Below are 22,823 nucleotides of genomic sequence, written 5' to 3'. Positions count from 1 at the left end.
CAACATTGTGGCAACTAAAATCGACCATACGGAAAGTATACGCTATGGAAACTCTTCAAAATTTCGTGCAATGGTTTAGTACATTCAATGCTGCACAATAACTGGGTTGAACATCGAAACAAAATTAAGTCATTTATGGGGGGAAGGTATCAGTCAAGAAGATGTGTAAAAATCTAATTTTTGGGCCAAATAGTTTTTGTGAAATCGAATGATAAGTGTGTCAAAGCAGTGGGAACACCATGTGTCTGCACAGGCGAGCAGTGCAGTGATGACAAAATCGCGCACAGCGCGGAATGCGGGGAGCGCGTGACTGCAGCAGCGAAAGGGTTAATGAAGAGACAAAGCACTAGAAATTTCAAAAAATTACATTCAAACGAATAAAATTCATGAAGTAAGACACTTCGATATTGTTTTAAAATAAAAAAAATATTTAGCATCGCACAAGGCTTGAACTCAGAACCTTTCGGTTACCAAACCAACGCCTTAACCGTTATGCTAGTGCAGCTCGTCAAATGCTGTGTCTACATAAGAAGTATAACAGGTCACGCAAAATTCTGACAAATACTGTTGGTATGCCTATGAATTACTCGCACTTCGTCGAAGTACAATAGGAAATAAACAATTACCGCTGTTCTTTATTGCGAAAAAGCGGTTCGTGAAATTGATACAAACACCTTTCCTTGCTATCACCTGAATTAAGAGTCTTATTGCTTGTTTGGTTTAATTAATTAATAGAAAATGAAGCAATTGGTATAAAGAATGCTTTTTCCAAACTTTCAAAAAACAAAGTCTGCTATCAAGACATTGCTTTTGTTCTATTACTTTGTTTATGACTGAACGTTTCTAAAACTGAAGACGCTCGTCTGTGCTCTGCTCTGCAGTCGAGATCTGGCAACGTCGTTCTCTGTTCATTGGCTGACTGTATTTTTTGACATCAGATGCGCAGAACAAACCTAAACTCGGCCGCCAACATAAATGACGCGCACTTTAGTCTAGTCAAAGCACTTTTTCATTGTCAAGCAGAGCACTCATCCAAACAGTAAAGATGTGTTATCTGTAAGCTTAGAGAATAAAGATGAAAACTGTTTGAACTATGTTTGGGTCCAAAATGACGATAATGTAGATAAATGTGTGTTTTGCAGTAAGTTAACTGTGATTGGCCAAAATTTGTATCCAAATTGGTGGAATGAAGTGAAAGAAGATCTAAGTAGGAAGTGTAATTTTGACAGTAATGTATTTTGTCAGAATGAGATTTTCACTCTGCAGCAGAGTGTTTGCTGATATGGCTAAGCCATGTCTCCGCAATATCCTTTCTTCCAGGAGTGCTAGTTCTGCAAGGTTAACAGGAGAGCTCCTGTGAAGTTTGGAAGTTAGGAGACGAGATACTGGCAGAAGTAAAGCTGTGCTTGGGTAGCTCATTTGGTAGAGCACTTGCCCGCGAAAGGCAAAGGTCCCAAGTTTGAGTCTCAGTCTGGCACACAGTTTTAATCTGCCAGGAAGTTTCAATGTATTGTGTGTTCCTTCTGTAATAAGTGATGTTAGTTGTGCTATGAAATCCATTCAATGTGTTCAATCTTTACCTAACAACATATGTAACCACCAGTAACACTATGATACCAATAAAGTTGCTAAAACCTTGCAAGGAGAGTGGGGATATAGCATCTGATAAAATTGAAAGTGATCGTTTACATGAAGTGTCTATAACAGAGATGATAATTCAGATTTTGGATGTCCTGACATTAAGATTAAGAGTGTTCAGTGGGAAGGGAACTGTTTAATTGATACAGGTAGCCCAATTTGTGGTGTATCTGAACAATGTAGAGACAAGATTAAATATAGTAAGATTTTTGTGGAAATGCAAATTGTAGGTATAAAAATAAGAGAAGCTACAGGTAAGCAAAGCAAATTGGTAATATCTCAGGTACCTTTAATGTACAGTATACAAGACAAAAGCTTTGAACATGGGTGCTTAGTGATCCCTAGTCTGAAAGAAAATATAATTCTCGGTATGGATTGGATAGTGAAAGTTGAAGCTTGTTTTGGATGGAATGCTAAAGAGTTGTTTATTTTGGAACCTAAGAGTAATACGTACATGAAAACTAATTTCTGTATTTTTACTGTGGGAAATGTAATTATTTACAAAAAATTGTGAAATAAGGTGAGTACCAGGTGTTTGATGATGATACTGATTTTGATGAGACTGAGGATCAAGATTTTGAAAGTGTAGTAGATTCTAAAGTAAGGGAAGCTACAACTCTTAATGACCTGCAAAAGGAACAATCTAGGAATTCGTCATTGGAGCTTAGGAATGTGTTCAATGAAAAAGCAGGGAATGTGAAAGGCTATCAGTGCATACCTTAGAGATCATCAACCTTTCTTTCTCAAGCCATATAATAAACCATTTTCAAAAAGATAGTTTCTAGAGAAAGAAATTCAAAAAATGGAAACATGAAGTGTAATTGAGTGAAGTAGGAGCGCTTACAATAACCTTTTGGTTGTGGTAAGTAAGAGAAATGGTGGAGTGAGAGTTGTTTTGGACTCTAAACATCTTAATAAATTTCTTATCAGAGAGAATGAGCATCCCGAGAACATGGACAAGCTGTTACACAAGTTTGATTATGTAAAATACATGGGTAGTTTGAACTTGACATCTGGATTTCACCAGATACCACTTGAAATTAATTCAAGAAAGTATACAGCATTTTTGTATGGAGGTAAGTGTTTTCAATACTGTGTGGTGCCATCTGGGCTAAATAAGAGCTCTGGATTCTGTCTTGGGAAGTGAAGTGAGTCCAAAATCAATTGTGTATGTTGATGACATTCTGGTCACAGAAACGACTTAGGAACAACATTTGGATCTGTTAAGAGATGTGTTTTCAAAATTAGATTTAGGAAGTATGACTCTGAAAATAGGTAAGTGTACATTTGGTGTGGAAGAAGTTAAACTTTTAGGATATGTTGTATCAGAAAAAGCTATTGCACCTGATAAAGAGAAACATGATGCTATTGCTAATTTTCCTACTCCTTGCAACAAAAAACAGCTTAAATCATTTTTCAGGTTAACTGGATTATATGGAAAATTTTGTAGCAGCCAAGCTTTGACTGCTCCATGCTTGTGTGAACTTTCGAAGAAGAATACTATTTGAGATTGTAATCAGGAGTGTCAGGATGCTTTCAATGAGATCAAATGACAGTTATGTTGAAGTCTGGTATTGTTCAGATCAGATTTGTCTCTTTCTTTTTGTATTATGACAGACAGCAGTGATGTTAGTTTGCGGGCTCATTAATTTCAGGAGGTTGAAGTTGATGGTGTTATTAAACATAGATCTCTTGCATTTGCTAGAAGAGTATTGCAGACACATGAAAATACATACACTGTAACTCCAAAAGAACTTTTGGCTGTACATTGGGCATTCAACAAATTTAAAAATTATTTACAAGGTCACAAAATCATCATCTATACTGATCACAAAGTGTTATGTTACCATCAGTTGTGTAAGCTGTACCATAACAGAATTGCTCATTGGGCCTTGATTTTACAGCAGTTTCAATTATGAAATCAGATACATTAAGGGCACAGACAATGTAGTTGCTAATGCTTTGTCTAGGCTACCTTTAGGTAATGAATCATCTAACAGCTTTAGAGAAGGAGAAAAAGAGTTTAAAATTATGTACTTGAGTGGCGTGAAAGAGAAAAAAAGAGATCTTGAAAATTTGCAAAGACATCCGCAGGTATCAAAATCATGATCAAAATTGGAAATTGGTTAAGAGCGTGTTGGGTAAAAATGGAGAAAAAAAGACAGAACAGTATTATAAGGTACACAAGGGTATTTTATTCAGGAGACATAAGACTGACTCAGAGGATTGGAAACTGTGTTGGCCAGAACAGTGTATTTATACTGTAATTACTTATACACTTGAGAGTTTTGGTCATTGTGGATCAACCAGATGCACACAAAAGATTTGGGAAAACATCTATTTTTATAATATAGGAAGGAGAGTCAAAAAGAAGATTTCCAGCTGTGACAGGTGTCAAAGAGTGAAGGTAAGTAACTAAACAAGTAGAGGCCAAATGCAAAACATACTGCCTAATAGTAACCTTGATCTCATGTCTGTAGATATTTATGGACCTTTACCTACATCTAAGAATGGGTTTTGTTATGTTTTTGTGATGGTTGACATATTTTCGAAGTTCATAAAGCTGTCACTTCATAAGAAATCTTCCAGTAAGCAAATCATCTCTGTGTCTGAAAACACACATTTTTATCAGGTGGGTATTCCTTAAACAATTTTATCTGATAATGGTTCTCAGTTTACATCACAAGCTTGGAAAGATTTTGTTGCTCACACAAAAATAAGGTATATTCTAACCTCAGTGTACCATCCTTCAAGTAAACCTGCAGAAAGATATATGAGAGAGATTGGAAGCCTGTTTAGAACATATTGTAGTAAGAATCATACCAGTTGGATAGATTATGTCAGTGACTTTAAGGATATTTTGAACAGCTTACAACAGTCAACAGGTTTTCCACCATTTGAAATCAGGTTTAATTGCAGACCAGCAAACTTTATTTCTGGAAATGTTAAGTTTCCACCATGTAAAATTCTGTCACTGCAAGAGAGGGAAGAATGTGTTAGGGAGATGAGGAAAAAAATGGGGGATAGGAGAAAGCAGAGACATGATGCTAAAGGCAGATTTTATAAGTTTGATGTAGGAGATCTTGTGCTGGTGAAAGCCAAAGAGAAATCTTAAGTGTTGACATTTGAGGTAAATAAATTTTTTGATATCTATATTGGACCATCTGAAATTCATGAAAATCCACATCCTAATCCTTACAGACTTGTGTACCCTAAATCTAAGTAGATGTTTGGATTAGACAATATCACTGAACTGGAAGCATATTTAAATCCATAAATATCTAATGTTTGTTTGCTTGTTCTTTTTTCCATTATCATGAATTTAATATGTAAGACGATGTGATTTCTACTGTTACGTCTTATCCACTGACTGAGTTTAAATCTATTTGTAGATTCATAAGACTATATAACTATGTTTTGTTTGTGTGGAATTCGGTATGTAAGATGATGTGATTTTTAAAGCTCTGTCTTATCTATTGACTGAGTTGAAATCTGTGATACACTGTATAGTTGTGTTCTGTAGTAGATTTGTGCTTTAGAATTTGATACATATACACTGGGAGATTAAATGAGTAGATCCTTTCGCAGTTTTGAAATGGGGCAGTATTCATAATCTGTACTGTAAAAATGAGGAATAGTATCTGAACAGATCTGTGTGTAATACATTATTAGTCCATTTTTTGTTGCATTTAACTCTGTTTATTAATGTTCAATATGTGAACACTTTTTAATCTCAACTGACATAAATCCCATATACAACTGACTTTGAAAAATGTCTAAAGAGAGCATATCTGGTGTGATGTGAAAAAGACATTGGACAACATATTTAGTAAACTAAACAATGTTTCAGGAATTTGATGTGAATGATAGACTGAAAGTTGCTTATCCACTGGAGCATGTGATGAGAACTCTAGGGATGGGATTGAAAGATGTGGGTGGATTCATTCTTCATACTGTTGTATGGCTGTACCCTGCTGGACCAATCAACTTGCAAGAGATCTTGAGTGCTGGGTAACGTACTCCAGTATCTGTTGACTTGATCTGTGTTATGACTGATATCTGTGAATTGTTAGCCAAGACTGCTAACGACAGTGTTATTCAGCATAATTGCATGTTTTTTGCAAGTAGGAGGATTGACTTTCCAATGCATTATGTAACTTTAAATCAGTATGTATTTTTTTTTTATAAATTGTAAATGAAACTTCTAGGTCTTTGGTCATCGCACCTGTGTGCGTGTGTGTGTGTGTGCGCGCGCGCGCAAGCGCGCACAAGCACATGTGTGTACTCAAGGAGAGTGTACAACCATTGATTGAGGCTGGATGCTTCATAGAGTTACTCTTTGCATATAATTGAACTTATTGATATGATTATGAACTTTATTCATTTTGTTGTGTCAAAAGATGTTTTTTGCTGTTTTGTACTTGATGGTTTGGGTTCATGGGTCGATACTCGCATCGTAAACTTAGGGCCTAATGTTTTTCCGTTATTTTGTTCTTTAATGAATCAACAAATCCGTATGTGGCTGATTGAGTTTGTACTATATTCCTACTCATGATTGAGTATATTCTTCTGAAACTTCCTGGCAGATTAAAACTGTGTGTCTGACCGTGACTCGAACTCATATCAGTGCACACTCCACTGCAGAGTGAAAATCTCATTCTGGAAACATCCCCCAGGCTGTGGCTAAGCCATGTCTCCACAGTATCCTTTCTTTCAGGAGTGCTAGTTCTGCAAGGTTTGCAGGAGAGCTTCTGTAAAGTTTGGAAGGTAGGAGACAAGATACTGGCAGAAGTAAAGTTGTGAGGACCGGGCGTGAGTCGTGCTTCGGTAGCTCAGATGGTAGAGCACTTGTCCGTGAAAGGCAAAGGTCCCGAGTTCGAGTCTCAGTTGGGCGCACAGTTTTAATCTGCCAGGAAGTTTCATATCAGTGCACACTCCGCTGCAGAGTGAAAATCTCAATCTGGATATATTCTTCTAGTCTATACCTGTTGTTGTGAGTTTTTCAAGTCAGCTCACTGGTCGTACACTTAGGCTATGAAATTTTTCTCTTCTCTTTTGAGGATTTTGAAGGTGAGACTTTATAGATGTAAACTTGTAATTTATAATTCTGGCAATTTGGACTGTCTCTGCACTTATTTCTATAGTGTAGTGTTGTAGTCTTGAGTTTGTATTATTTGTCTTGTGTCAGCATGTTGGAGGACAGGGTGGAAGTCTGTTGTGCTTCTGATCAAAGCCAGTTCTGTGTCAGTGCCAATGATGGTCATGTGTTGGTTAGAAGGAGTCCAGCTGAGGGACTGCAGCCAACCTGTCTGTGTGCTAGACACTCTGGACCTGCAACTGGAGTTAAGGTCTGGCATGTGATTTCATACAATAGTGGTATCCCACACACCCTGACTGAGAATTTGTACATCAGTCTGGTGATTCAATCTGTTGTGCTGCCATTCATGAACCACACTCCAGGATAACCTTCACCCACATATTGGTGTTGTGACCCAACAGGCTCTACAGAGTGTTGTCACATAGTATTGGCCTGCTCAATCACCAGATCTGTCTGCAATCAAGCACATATGGGAAATCATATGATGACAACTCCAGCATCATCTGTAAACAGCATCAACTGCTGTGTATTAACCAACCAAGTGCAATTCCACCTACACACTGACATCCAGCATCCGCAAAACACTATGCATGCATTACACCAGTTATTAATGTACCTGCATTTCACATTTTCAATGGCTTATGCTGTGCTTACATTAATCTATGATCTTGCAATGGTAATCATTTATGTATGTTACCAGGACAAATGAATTTCTGTAGTTTCATTAGTCTGCATTAATTATTTTGGTTTTGCAAATTTTTGCTGTCAGTGTATTTCCACATCATAACACCTATTAACAGTTATCCTTCTACCTTTACATATGAATTCCTCACCTCCCCCCTCCCCCTCACCCCCCACTCATCATCAGTGTTTTGCTTCTTTGCTGTACAGTAGCACCTACTTTTGCTTATGGTCAGTCCCTAGTGGAGTTTAGCCTCCCCTCTTCGTTTTGACCACTTCTCTTCTTCATGAGCTTTATTCAGGATATCCAATTGTTCCAAGTAACTTAAAACAAAACTGACTCTTGACCACTCTTCCCAATCATTTTCTTCTGTACGTAAGTGAGCATCCTACTGATTAATGCTCTCAGTAGCTGTCTTTCAGTTATTGGTTCAACTAACAACTGCACCCTTGTTAGTCACCATTCAAAATACCTTTGGAATCTATGCCATTTAGGGCTGTATGGTTTTGGGTCCAGTAATCCAAAGGTTTGTTTCTGCTATTCCCTTCTTATCAATATTTCTCTTCAAATTGTTTCTCAAAATCTTTCCACTTCAAGTTTTCCTTCACATTAAGGACTACAGATTTTCTAGCTTCAAGCTTTTGATATCCTGTTAGACATCTTCTCTTTATCATCACACACTGGAGGAAAAACATATTCAAATATTCTTAAAAAGTCAACAGGATGCATTTTCCCTTCAGATTTGAAACAGGGAAATGTATACGGTAGGTGACTTCCATTTTGTACATCCATTTTGTGTGAGGACATGGCAGTCCCTTTTAATTCTCCTCTGTTTTCAGGTTTCTCACACTTCTATTTCAAATTGATAGTGTGGGTCCTACGACCTCTATCCCCTTTATCTTCACTAGCAGGCCATTTAGTATATTTAACATTGGTGTGGACGATCATCTCTACCATCTGTCTAGTAATTTTCCATAACCTACTCTCAGTTTATTTGGTTCTGTGTGCAAAGTATTCAAGTACTCAATATACTATCCCCATTTTCCTAGTCGGATTTTGTTTTTCATCGCAGTATTGGTAATCAAGTGACTGTTGCAGTTCACCTATTTCTTTAGAGTTTTGAATTCCTGTTTGTTTTCCCATAATTCAGTTGCTAAATCCAAGAAACCCTCATCCTGCTATTTTCTTTGGGCATTTAAATCAGATGACACTCCCTGCACAATGTCCAAAACTTCAGATCATTGTGATTGTATGTGTTGTTAAACTCTTCTTTCAAATATCTGTTATTTTTCATCAGTTCTTCATCTATTGTTGGGTTAAACTATTAAATTAATCACTAATAACATTAATATTGAGTTGCAGTACTGTTTTTTCTGCTCTTTACTCTACAAAATGATCTTCCAGTCATTTGTCAAGGTATGTCATATTAACATCTAGCACATATTTGTTAGAAGCTTCAGAGGCTGCTGACAAGTTCTCAGGTTTTTTTATTTTGCTGATTTAGTTCTTTATTTAAATGGCCAATTCTGAGATTAAACTATTTATTTTGAAATAATATCTGCAGATGCAGTTCTTTGTTCAAATCTGCTACATGCAGACATAATTCGTTGTTTAAATCTGCTGTCAATTATTTAATGTTATCAAAGTTATCACTGGCCATATTTACTGTTACTTTAGTTATTAAATTTTAAAAAAGAATTAGTCAATTCAGTATATCCTTGCTATTCTATCAGTAATAAAGTTTCACAGACTCACTCATTGGTCATTTAGCTTGAGCTTCTTCAACTTTGTAATCATCCTGTGGTTGCTCATCATCAGCTTCATCTGCTACCGTAATGAACATGTTGACTGCATCAATTTGCTACTGCACCTTCCAAAACTGTGTTCGCTCTCGCAGCAACAACAGGTAGCAGCAGGATCTTGTAAGTGCAGCTTCAACTACATAGCATCACTTGGTGACAGCAGGTGTAATGAACCCCTGTTGCAGTAAACATCAGCCTTCCCAGAAATACATCGGCTCCAGTCATTCCTCTTTAGAATGTTATCTCCAAAATATTACTTTTCTTGATTCCTCATTTCCTTTTTGATAACATCCTTTTCATTTGACTACCATCTGACTACCAGATATAGTGGTTCTATTTCTTGAGAATCTTTCAACAGCAGGTTCAATCTGTTCTAAGAAAAGATAGATAACTGAGAAAAAAAATAGTTGTGATTCCTTCTCTATCACTACTGTGCAAAAATAGTCAAGTTTTTCTTTTAATAACTTTTATTATATTTTGGTAAATCAATGTTACATTCTTCCCAAAGGAGCTAATTAACAAGTCATACTTCTTTTGTGATAAATTCTCCAATCAGTCGAGGAAAGCAGTTAATAGTAATCATTGCTAAAAATGAAGAAAGCATTTATGCAACATCAACTACTTTGGCCTGTGTGAGAGGTACAACACAGGCCAGTCTAATTACACAACAGATGGATGTTTAAGCTGTGGCACTTACTTGCCTCACACAAAATAAAAACAAGAACAATAAGACCCAAGCCCTGTGAAAGAACAGCTGAACATATTAAATAAAGTCCATTAAAATAAATCATAGCCAAATTATACATTACCTGTGATTGAACTAGTGGCAGAAAATAGCAACTTCATGACACTAAGTGCTACTCAGGCTAACAACAGCCAAACTGAGAAAGAAGCTGTTGCCTTATTTCTGGAGGCTCAAAAATCCTACACATCCTTACATGGGGCCAAATTGCACTTAGTAACAGACCACAAACACTAATTGCCCTTTTTGAACCTAAACCCAAGCTGCCTGATAGAACAACCTATGATTGGTTCTCTTATGGAGCAAGTATCATTATGGCATGCATTATCATCCAATGTCTGAACATAAAAATGCAGATCCACTCTATCATCTCCGCTTGGGCCCAAATCCCTCATTTGACTCTCTGGAGCCTGGCCCTTTCATTGGCAAAACAAGACTACTGATTGTCAATGTTCCCTCAGAATTTGCATGCATGACACATTTGCTCCCCATCATGGCTCAGACCACCAACTCTACTCTCAAAGTAATTTTTTTCTTTTGAAAATGTCCCTTGGACTTCATATCACACAATACTGCATAATTTTCTTTTGAGCAATTATCTTATTTTTGCCAGTCTTTTGGCGCTGATCACATATCACATTGTTATTGCACATGGCCTCAAACAGTCTTGCAAAGAGGCTTCATTCATTCATTCATTCATTCAAGCAAAACCTTAAAAAAGCAATGTTTCCAACCCCAATTAACTGGTTGTCCTCTTCATATTGAACCACTCCCATTCATGGACAATCTATGGCTATTTACTCTTTGGTTGCTATGAAGACACCTTGCTTGATCTCTTGCTTCATATAATGCATCTGCCACCTCTATTAACTTACCCACACTAATATGTGGGCTCTCAGATATGGGCCTGCAGTTATAAGTGTGTGCTGGACTTGGTTCAAGGTACAGTTAGCACCAATTGCAATAAAATGCCTGTCAAAATAACTACTAATGGAATGAATCTCCAATGCCATGCAAATCAATTCCAAACCTGCAATATATCCTACCCTCCAGATTATAACATTCGGCCTTGCCCTTCAGAATCTGCATCATTGACTTCCTGCTCTCCCAACCTTCTTCAAAAGCTATCAGGCAGTCAATGGAGGTGGAGCCTTTGCTGCTGCAGTTGCCAGTTGACACTGCTGTACCATACCACAGTTCACTAGTGCAGATGGCTGCTCCCAAAGTATGCCAACAGAGTAACATGAAGGGCAAAGTCTTCAGGTGTCAAGATAAGTGTATAACCCTCAATGTGAACCTATAGCCAGTCTACCCATCATCATATTCCCTCTCCTGATTGACCACTAATGCTACTGAACAGGACATTTTCACCTGTACTGACCAAAACATGGATAGGGGATCTTTTATACCATCCTAGAGCTGATTCAGGCACCGACTCACACAGACAGACAACAACCAAGGAAAATAGAAGAAAAGAAACTTCATGCACATCAAATAGGGATAAAGCCAAGGGTGGTATCAACTTACTTCACCAAAATATCAGGGGAATAAAAAACAAAGTAGATGAGCTGATAATGTGTTTAGATGATTTCAAAAATAAGAATGAGATTGATATACTTTGTCTGTCTGAGCACCATGTAACTGTGGGGATGGAAAATGTCAGTATAAATTCAGCATCTTACACCTGTAGATCTATTCTGGATAAGGAGGAGTTGCCATTTTCATAAAACAAGGGTATAAATACAGAACTGTTGAAGTAAGCAAATTTTGTGTTGATCAGCACTTTGAGGTTTGCGCATGTGAATTTCAGCTAGATAATGTTGTGCTGCAACAGTGTACAGGTCTCCACTAGGAGATTGGGAGCTATTCATAAAAAAAAGTTTGACTCCCTATTATGCTGTCTGTCAGACAAAAAGAAAAAGTTATGATTCTGTTGTTATTTCAATGTTAACTTTGTAAGCAATTCTGATAGGAAAAGTGAACTAGAAGTGTTGTTAACAACATATAACTTAGAATCAGTGATCAATTTCCCTAGATGTAGAGCTCAGGACAGTAGTACTCTAATAGATAATGTATTTGTACAGCAAGAGGATGTAGCACAAACACAGGCTTTCCCTGTGGTAAATGGATTATCTGACCATGATGCACAACTGATTAACTTACAAAACCTAACAGGCTGTACACTTCAGAAACCATTAAGTAAAAGTGTGAGGGTGCTCAACCCAGTATCTACAGATCACTTCAGAGAAAGTTTAGGAAATGTAAACTGGGAAGATGTATATAATGAACCAAATGCTAATGATAAATGCAACATAGTTCTTGATAAATTTATATCCCTTTTTGAACATTGTTTTCCAAAGAAAATTACTAAATGTAACGCCATGAACTTTTCAAAGAAACTTTGGATTACTGCAATGCAGGTATTAAAGTGTCTTCAGAAGAAAAAAGAAAATTGTAAGAGACAGCAAAAACTAGTAAAGATCCAGAAGTTGTTTTACACTATAAAAATTATTGTAACATACTGAGAAAAGTTGCAAGGAAATCAAGAAATATGTATGTTAGAGGAGAAATTAACAACTCCAGCAATAAAATCAAATCAATATGGAGTATTGTTAGAAAGGGAGACAGGAAACGTAACCACTGGGGTAGGTAGTATTACTGTTAAAGAGAATGAGACCATCTTAACCAACAGTACACATGTAGCCAATGTGTTTAACAATCACTTCTTATGTGTAGGAGAAAAAAATGGTGAAAATAGTTCAAAAGAAAAAGCCAGGCAATACATGGAAGAGTCAGTTTTGAAAAATTTTAGGCAGATTAAGAGTCATCTAACAACCTCTTGTGAAATAAGGAAAATTATTAAATCTTTGAAAAATAAATGTTCTGTTGGAGCAGATGACATCTACATGTACATCTACATGATTACTCTGCAATTCACATTTAAGTCCTTGGCAGAGGGTTCATCGAACCACAATCATACTATCTCCCTACCATTCCACTCCCGAACAGCACACGGGAAAAACGAACACCTAAACCTTTCTGTTCGAGCTCTGATTTCTCTTATTTTATTTTGATCATCATTCCTACCTATGTAGGTTAGGCTCAACAAAATATTTTCGCATTCGGAAGAGAAAGTTGGTGACTGAAATTTTGTAAATAGATCTCGCCGCAATGAAAAACGTCTTTGCTTTAATGACTTCCATCCCAACTCATGTATCATATCTGCCACACTCTCTCCCCTATTACATGATAATACAAAACGAGCTGCCCTTTTTTGCACCCTTTTGAAGTCCTCCATCAATCCCACCTGGTAAGGATCCCACACTGCGCAGCAATATTCTAACAGAGGACAAACGAGTGTAGTGTAAGCTGTCTCTTTAGTGGACTTGTTGCATCTTCTAAGTGTCCTGCCAATGAAACGCAACCTTTGGCTCGCCTTCCCCACAATATTATCTATGTGGTCTTTCCAACTGAAGTTGTTCGTAATTTTAACACCCAGGTACTTAGTTGAATTGACAGTCTTGGGAATTGTACTACTTATCGAGTAATCGAATTCCAACAGATTTCTTTAGGAACTCATGTGGATCACCTCACACTTTTAGTTATTTAGCGTCAACTGCCACCTGCCACACCATACAGCAATCTTTTCTAAATCGCTTTGCAACTGATATGGTCTTCGGATGACCTTACTAGATGGTAAATTACAGCATCATCTGCAAACAACCTAAGAGAACTTCTCAGATTGTCACCCAGGTCATTTATATAGATCAGGAACAGCAGAGGTCCCAGGACGCTTCCCTGGGGAACACCTGATATCACTTCAGTTTTACTTGATGATTTACCGTCTATTACTACGAACTGCGACCTTCCTGACAGGAAATCACGAATCCAGTCACACAACTGAGACAATACCCCATAGGCCCGCAGCTTTATTAGAAGTCGCTTGTCAGGAACAATGTCAAAAGCTTTCCGGAAATCTAGAAATACGGAATCAACTTGAGATCCCCTGTCGATAGCGACCATTGCTTCGTGCGATTAAAGAGCTAGCTGCGTTGCACAAGAACGATGTTTTCTGAAACCATGCTGATTACATATCAGTAGATTTTTCCCTTCGAGGTGATTCATAATGTTTGAATACAGTATATGCTCCAAAACCCTACTGCAAACCGACGTCAATGATATAGTTCTGTAGTTCGATGGATTACTCCTACTACCCTTCTGAATCACTGGTGCAACCTGTGCAATTTTCCAATCTGTAGGTACAGATCTATCGGTGAGCGAGCGGTTGTATATGATTGCTAAGTAGGGAGCTATTGTATCAGCGTAATCTGAAAGGAACCTAATCGATATACAATCTGGACCTGAAGACTTGCCCATATCAAGAGATATGAGTTGCTTCGCAACCCCTAAGGTATCTACTTCTAAGAAACTCATGCTAGCAGCTGTTTGTGTTTCAAATTCTGGAATATTCCATTCGTCTTCCCTGGTGAAGGAATTTCGGTAAACTGTGTTCAATAACTCCGCTTTGGCGGCACAGTCGTCTGTAACAGTACCATTGGCACTGCGCAGCGAAGATATTGACTGCGTCTTGCCGCTCGTCTACTTTACATACGACCAGAATTTCTTCAGACATCTCTAACAATTTATTAAAACAATGTGGAGCAGCTGATGTTTTGAGTCACATACATAATGCATCACTGACTCAGGGTATTTTTCCAGACAAGTTAGAATATGCCATTGTCAGGCCTCTCTACAAAAAGTGGGAAACCACAGATGTCAATAATTACTGGCCAGTATCCTTGCTTACAGCATTTTCAAAAATCTTTGAGAAAGTAATGTACTCATGAGTGGTTAGCCATCTCAACAGTAATGGGATACTTAGTAAATCACAGTTCGGATTTCAGAAATGCTGTTCCACTGACACAGCATTACACAATTTCACTGTCCACTTAATAGAGTCTCTAAATAGTAAAATGTCACCAGTAGGAATATTCTGTGACTTATCCAAAGCATTTGATTGTGAGAACCATGGCGTTATGCTAGAGAAATTACAATTCTGTGGTATAAATGGAACAGCATATGAGTGGTTGAAGTCATATCTACAGAACAGGAAGCAAAAAGTCTCTTTATATGCTTCAAGTGATTCACAGGAGTTTGCCACTTCATCATCTAACTGGGGTGAAATTACTTTAGGTGTTCCACAAGGTTTGATCATGGGTCCCCTCCTGTTCTTGATATATGTGAATGACCTCCCTTCTTATGTGAAACAAGATGCTGAACTGACACTGTTTGCTGATTACACAAGCATAATTATTAATCCAGTAAAAGAAAGTCCATTATAAAATAATACAAATTAAGTTATTAATTGGTTTTCTGCAAATGGGCTTGCTCTGAACTTTGAAAAAACACAGTACATCCAATTTTCTGCTGTAAAATAATAATTCCTTCAATAAAACATAACATATCAAAAGAAGTCAATAGCCAGGGTAGAGCATACTACATTTTTGGGTGTACATATACAGGGTGGTCCATTGATAGTGACCGGGCCAAATATCTCACGAAATAAGCACCAAACAAAACAACTACAAAGAACAAAACTCGTCCAGCTTGAAGGGGGAAACCAGATGGCGCTATGGTTGGCCCACTACATGGCGCTGCCATAGGTCAAACGGATATCAACTACGTTTTTTTAAATAGGAACCACCATTTTTTATTACATATTCATGTAGTACGTAAAGTAATATGAATGTCTTAGTTGGACAACATTTTTTGCTTTGTGATAGATGGCGCTGTAATAGTCACAAATGTATAAGTACGTGGTATCGTGTAACATTCTGCCAGTGTGGACGGTATATGCTTCGTGATACATTACCTGTGTTAAAAATGGACCGTTTACCTATTGTGGAAAAAAGTCGATATCATGCTGATGTATAGCTGTTGTGATCAAAATGACCCAACAGGCATGTGCTATGTATGCTGCTCGGTATCCTGGATGACATCATCCAAGTGTCTGGACCGTTTATTGGATAGTTACATTATTTAAGGAAACAGGGGTATTCAGCCACATGTGAAATGTCAACCACGACCTGCAAAAAATGATGATTCTCAAGTAGGTGTTTTAGCTGCTGTTGTGGCTAATCCGCACTTCAGTAGCAGACAAATTGCTCGAGAATCGGGAATCTCAAAAACGTCGGTGTTGAGAATGCCACATCAACATTGATTGCATCCATACCATATTTCCAAGCACCATGAATTGCATGGTGATGACTCTGAACGTCATGTACATCGGCCACTGGGCACAAGATAAATTACAAGTTGATGACAGATTTTTTGCACACGTTCTATTTAGCAACAAAGCATCATTCACCAACAGCGGTAACATAAACTGGCATAATATGCACTATTGGGGAATGGAAAATCCACAATTGCTGCGACAAGTGGAACATCAGCGACCTTGCTGGGTTAATGTATGGTGCCGAATTATGGGAGGAAGGATAATTGGCCCCCATTTTATTGATGGCAATCTAGATGATGCAATGTATGCTGATTTCCTACGTAATGCTCTACTGATGTTACTACAAGATGTTTCACTGCATGACAGAATGCAGAATGGTGATGTACTTCCAACATGATGGATGTCCGGCACATAGCTCACTTGGGGTTGAAGTGGTATTGAATAGCAAATTTCATGACAAGTGGATTGGTTGGCGAAGCACCATACCATGGCCCGCACGATCACCAGATCTGACGTCCCCGGATTTCTTTCCATGGGGAAAGATGAAGGATATTTGCTATCGTGATCCACTGACAACGCCTGACAACATGCGTCAGTGCATTGTCAGTGCATGTGTGAACATCACGGAAGGCAAACTACTCGCTGTTGAGAGGAATGTCGTTACATGTACTGCCAAATGCACTGAGGTTGACGGACATCATTTTGAGTATTTATTGCATTAATGTGGTATTTACAAGTAATCACGCTGTAACAGCATGCGTTCTCAGAAATGACAAGTTCACAAAGGTACATGTATCACATTGGAACAATCGAAAATAAATGTTCAAATGTACCTACGTTCTGTATTTTAATTTAAAAAACCTACCTGTTACCAACTGTTCATGTAAAATTGTGAGCCATATGTTTGTGACTATTACAGCACCATCTATCGCAAAGCGAAAAAAGTGGTCCAATTAAAACATTCATATTTCTTTACGTACTACACGAATATGTAATAAAAAATGTGGGGTTCCTATTCAAAAATACCCAGTTGATATCCGTTTCACCTATGGCAACACTATCTAGTGGGCCAACCATAGCGCCATCTGGTTTCCCCCTTCAAGCTAAACAAGTTTCGTTTTTTGTAGTTTTTTCATTTGACGCTTATTTTGTGAGATATTTGTCCCGGTCACAATCAATGGACCACCCTGTAGATGAGAATCTTAATTGGAAAATTCATATTTTGGATCTCCTAAAGCGACTTGGTTCAGCAACTTTTGCAATCAGAATAATTGCCAATTTTGAGGATGTAGAAATTAGTAAGCTAACATACTTTGCATACTTCCACACTCTGATGTCATACAGAGTAATATTCTGGGGCAACTCAACACTTAGGCAAAAGGTATTCACTGCTCAAAAGTAGTTAGAATAATGTGTGGGGTTCATAGTCGCACATCTTGTAGGCATCTGCTTAAAAGGTTAGGAATTCTTACAACTGCTTTACAGTACACTTACTCAGTAATGAAATTTTTTCTCAACAACATGGACCAGTTTAAAATCAACAGCAACATTCATGATTACAATACCAGAAAAAAGAAAGACCTACGCTATCCTTTACTTAACCTATCTTTGGCACAGAAAGGGGTAAAATATGCTGCTATAAAACTGTTTGATAAATTACCAGATGAAATAAAGTATCTGACAGACAGCAGTAATAGCTTCAAAAACAAATTGAAATCATATCACCTTGACAACTCCTTCTATACCATAGATGAATTCTTGAATATGAGTAAATAAATCTGGAGATATAATGTATTCATTCTGTGTCATTTAAGGGAATGGGATAAATAATAGAAATATTTAGGTATAACACTATAATGTAAAAAAAAATCTTGTTTCCTGTGCGCATTTCTTGTGCATTTGACACGTTCCACATCATAAGGTTTTTTTCCATGCTATTGATCAATGAAACATGTAACTAACTAACATCTCCATGAAGACATCATGAGCTCTAACATACACTGTTGCCTGCACTGTGTATGCTGGTAAGGTGTCATGCCAGGTGATCAGAGGTGCTCATGCCAAGTAGTGCTCATGTTCAGTATGGTGGTGCCTTCAGCTGTGATACATTGTCAGTATTGATCATTCCTCCTCTCTTTGTTCCATAAATGCATTATAATAAATCTCATTGACTGAAGAGACGTGCCACACTGCTCAACTTGAATTCTACTGTAATGTTTCCTGTTCTGGAAGATTTGTTTAACATGATTACTTGACTGTGGTTTCCAGAATTATTTGGCTAAAGCATTTTATCTGTTTTGATTTTAGTGGATTTTCAGATGTTATGAGCTATTCTGTGTTCACACTTTATAATACCTTGGCACTATTTTATACTGATCATGGACTACCAGGTCTATTTCTGTGACTTCCAAATGACGTTTCAGATGTTTCAAAATGGATGAAATATCTACAGATTCAGCATTTGACACCTGGCTATCTTTTGCTGACAGAAAAGATTTCTCCATTTATTAATGCACATTATGTACTGATAGTACTACAAAATATGTAGCACAGTTTTCTCATAATGTGTCAGTCCTCCCTGTAGCAGGTATTTTTCGAATACCTCTGGCTGCATGAAAATGCTTAAAGATGGAAGAATAAATGAATTCAATAAATTAAGTTCACTTCATTTGTTTTTCAACAAAGGCTCATATTTCCCCCTTGGTAGAAGTGATGGACCGATTCAAAAAGTGGTTCAAATGGCTCTAAACACTATGGGACTTAACTTCTGAGGTCATCAGACCCCTAGACTTAGAACTAATTAAACCTAACTAACCTAAGGACATCACACACATCCATGCCCAAGGCAGAATTCAAACCTGTGACCATAGCAGCAGCACGGTTCTGGACTGAAGTGCCTAGAACTGCTCGGCCACAGCGGCTGGCTGATGGACTGAAACACTGGTGTTTCTCACAACCAGAAAATCTATACTGATGTCACTACACAAGGTAAAGCTGCAAATATATAATCATACAGCATTAATTAAAATTTAGCATTTTTTATAACTGCAGAGCAGCTTTTAGAAGGACACTTTTACCCAAACAGTAGATGCCTCTACAGGTTTTCAAATGCTGCAACCTACTGGCTGCATGTAAAACACCAAACAAAGTTAGAGTCAGGTAAGCTTTTTTAGTCATGTCACTGTATGCTATGACAGAAATTTACAGACATTTTGTTCCCATGTTCCTCCATGACTGATGATGTAAATTTGGCTTCGTTGTTAATACCAAAATGTGCTGACCTCACTAGACCCACAGAGTCCTGTTTCTTATTGGTTGTTTGAAATTGTGTATTCTTGTACAAAAAACAAACAAAATCTCCAGCACTTTTGTTCTGCATATCGTACGTCAAATAAAATGTTTTTACGGGGCACCATATATTCCACAGGCCATTTGTGATAAATGGTTTAGAATTTTCATACTGAACACTGATGCTTCTATATTACATAGCAGTCAGCACTTACATCACCTAAATTTTGTCACCTACATACAATGTACAAAATGCAAAATGAAATGATACACAGACCATGATTAACTGAATTGGTAATTTGAAGAATGGAATGAATCCAAAACCTTATTTTGTGGGGAAACACAAAAAATTTGTTCCTCTTCTTATTTTTAATTTTGTCTTAACTGAAGATTTATATGAGATTCTTTACATTAATCTCCTATCCCAGTACTTTGAAAATGTATCACAACATTAAAAACCAAGGATTTGTTCCCTTTTTCAAGCTAATTATAAATTAGGGATTAAAACTTCTTATTACAAAATCAGAAATCATTATATTTTCACAAAGTTTCATAATAGAACACATACCAAAAATATATATACTACTCACTGGCTTTGAAAGCATTATCCAGTAAATTTACCCTGAAAATCATTACTGTACTGTCCAGTAGCTGCTGTTTGTCTCATCAACAGCTCCTCGTAAAATGGTGTGGACTCATATAGTGTGTATGTAACTATCTTGGATATAACCTTGGTCTTCTTGTCTTGTACCGTAATTTTTCCACTGTATAACATTTCTGTTGGGATATGGAACACTCTTGCTCTTTTGCAGAAAGAACGTGTTCTTCACCACACCATCAATGAACTTAGATGCAGTGAAGTAACCTTAACGTAAGAAATATTCTAAACCTGTATTTGGAAATAAAAAATGAGGACATTTTCAAAGAGTCTGTTACCATCATTGCCAAACTAACTTGCCTTTAAAAAGAAACTAGAATAAGTTCCCTTCTTCAAAATAACAAATGTTTGAAGTCCAATTAACCTGGCACATGAGAGGTTTTCAGTCCCTTTTTAGAGCTGACAATGTTCACCCATGCACTAACATATTTAATGGGAAAAAATGGTTTTGTGGCAATCGTTCCCTTCTTCAAACTACTGATTCAGTTAAACTGATTGTGTGGAAATGGACTCAAGTCAAAATGTAGTGCTTTTCTTCACAACCACCATGAACAATAGCTTACACAATCACTTGTCTATGCAAAATACTACTTAAGTTTAATAATGGTTTAGTAATGGTTAATTAGGCTTTTTTACCTTTCTTCAGCTTGTAGGCCTCAATATAGTTTCCAATCAGTACGACCGCCAAGTAAACTCCATATATTATTATCATAGCTGAAAAAAGTTACTGAAATCAGAGTCATAGTCAAGTCTGATGCATTTATAGGAAGTTCATAAATAAATGTCAATGCAAACCTGTGGTCTCAATGTATGTAAGGTGTCCATCAAGGAATATAATATACAACCACAGAACCGCCATGAGATAAAATATACCGTCTCTCAGAAATGATGTTCCATACATCTTGAAAGGTGTGCACAGTAGAACGAATCCTGCTGTAACTGTTGTCACAAATATTCCACCTCCTGAAATGTTTAGGAAGATATTGTCATTGATGTGGAAAAAATAGATGAAACATGAGTGTACTAGCACATTTCTCTTTTGTTTTGAGTGAGAAACTTAAATTAATCTGAAGTTAGTTCATATGACTGAAACCCTTCCTCTCCCTTACCCTCCTGTTACCCTCTACTTGGTTCTGTGGGCTATCACCAAACTTACTGTAATGTTAGTAGTAGTAGTAGTAGTAGTAGTAGTAGTAGTAGTAGTAGCTTTATTCATCCGCAGATCCCTTTTTACAAGGATATAGGACATGTCAAAGTATTTACAAATTTAGATTAATTTAAAATTAGCTAATTTGTTTACACATATATTTACAGACTTCTAGTTAAAGACAATCATTAGATTTACTCCTGGTATACAATAGTGTTTTACAAAAAAATTATTAAATAATGTAATGCCACATTGTTCACTCATATGTCACTATCAGTCACTGCACACACTATACACACATTGTTTCATAACACTTCACTCACCACACACACTATACACACATTGTTTCATAACACTTCACTCACCACACACACTATACACACATTGTTTCATAACACTTCACGCACACGCACACGCACACGCACACGCACACGCACACGCACACGCACACGCACACGCACAACCACTGGTGATCTCTGGGCCATTTTCTGTACCGCAACTTCCCATTTGCTATCCTGAAAAACTGAGTCAGCATCCCTCCATAATGGGTGAGATGTTGAGCTCAGAAAGAGGAGAGGTGTTAGTATTGTGCTATGCATAGCTTGGGGGTAAGTATTTCTAGAAGGAAAAAAAGAAGGAAAAACCATAAAGTGAAGGTGTTATATGGAGTGTTGGATATTTTATAATCATTATTATTATAAATGATGACTAACTGAAACCATCAGCTACCGACAGGTGTTGTTAATATACCTCAATGTGGACAGCTGAAAAGGTGTGCCCCAACCGGGACTTGAACCCGTGATCTCCTGCTTACATGGCTGACGCTCTATCCATCTGAGCCACCGAGGACACAGGTGAGTAGCATGACTGCAGGGACTTATCCCTTGCACGCTTCCCATGAGACTCACATTCCCAACTGCCTACAATTCTATGTATGTAATGTACCTTATAGACATCCTGAAATTTTTTTTTGTCAAATATCTTTGTCCAATATCTTTGTCATAGATAGTTGATAGTGTAATAGGGAACTTTGTCAAATGTCGTCCAATATTTGATCAAATCTAGGGCCTCACTGGAGATTTGGTCAAAGAAGTCACTTGTCTTCTGTTCATCGCAATGTGACATGTTACTACATGGAGCGCTAGCATCGCTGCATTCTGTCGTCTGTAGTGTTTTTATAAAAACTGCCGGTAAATACAATTGGTGTTTGCCAACAGCTACAAAATTAATAGAGATGTATGAAGCTGATGAGGCACTTTACAACGTGAGGCACGCTGAATACAAAAATAGATTACGAAGATTGGAGACCTGACCTGACCTAACCTAACCTAACCTAACCCTCTCCTGTAGCAAGGAATCGGAGTGTTACAATGAACCTGTCTTCTGCAAATGTAGCAGTTCTTAAGTGAATATTGTGCTTTGTGATATGAGGATACACTTCATTGAGCACATACAGAAATGTATGCTCATCCATTCTTAAGTAATGGATGTACGACTTGACGTCCTCCACTATAAGCTCACGTAACAAGTTTT

General features: G+C 37.4%; 1 protein-coding gene across 1 annotated transcript in view; it reads right to left on the bottom strand.

The window, feature by feature from the left end:
• LOC124710239 (mitochondrial sodium/calcium exchanger protein-like) overlaps positions 1–22,823 on the bottom strand; it is a 99,904-nt gene that overhangs the window by 56,938 nt on the left and 20,143 nt on the right. Inside the window, exons 4-5 of the mRNA XM_047240908.1 lie at positions 20,939–21,106; positions 20,780–20,857 (exon numbers count right to left, since the gene is read on the bottom strand). Coding sequence (XP_047096864.1) covers positions 20,780–20,857; positions 20,939–21,106 — 246 coding nt within the window. The remainder of the gene's footprint in view (positions 1–20,779; positions 20,858–20,938; positions 21,107–22,823) is intronic.

This window comes from Schistocerca piceifrons, chromosome 1, assembly GCF_021461385.2.
Source record: "Schistocerca piceifrons isolate TAMUIC-IGC-003096 chromosome 1, iqSchPice1.1, whole genome shotgun sequence".
Taxonomy (NCBI): domain Eukaryota; kingdom Metazoa; phylum Arthropoda; class Insecta; order Orthoptera; family Acrididae; genus Schistocerca; species Schistocerca piceifrons.
Note: the sequence above shows the minus strand (reverse complement) of the source record. Positions and strands in the feature narration are given on the sequence as shown.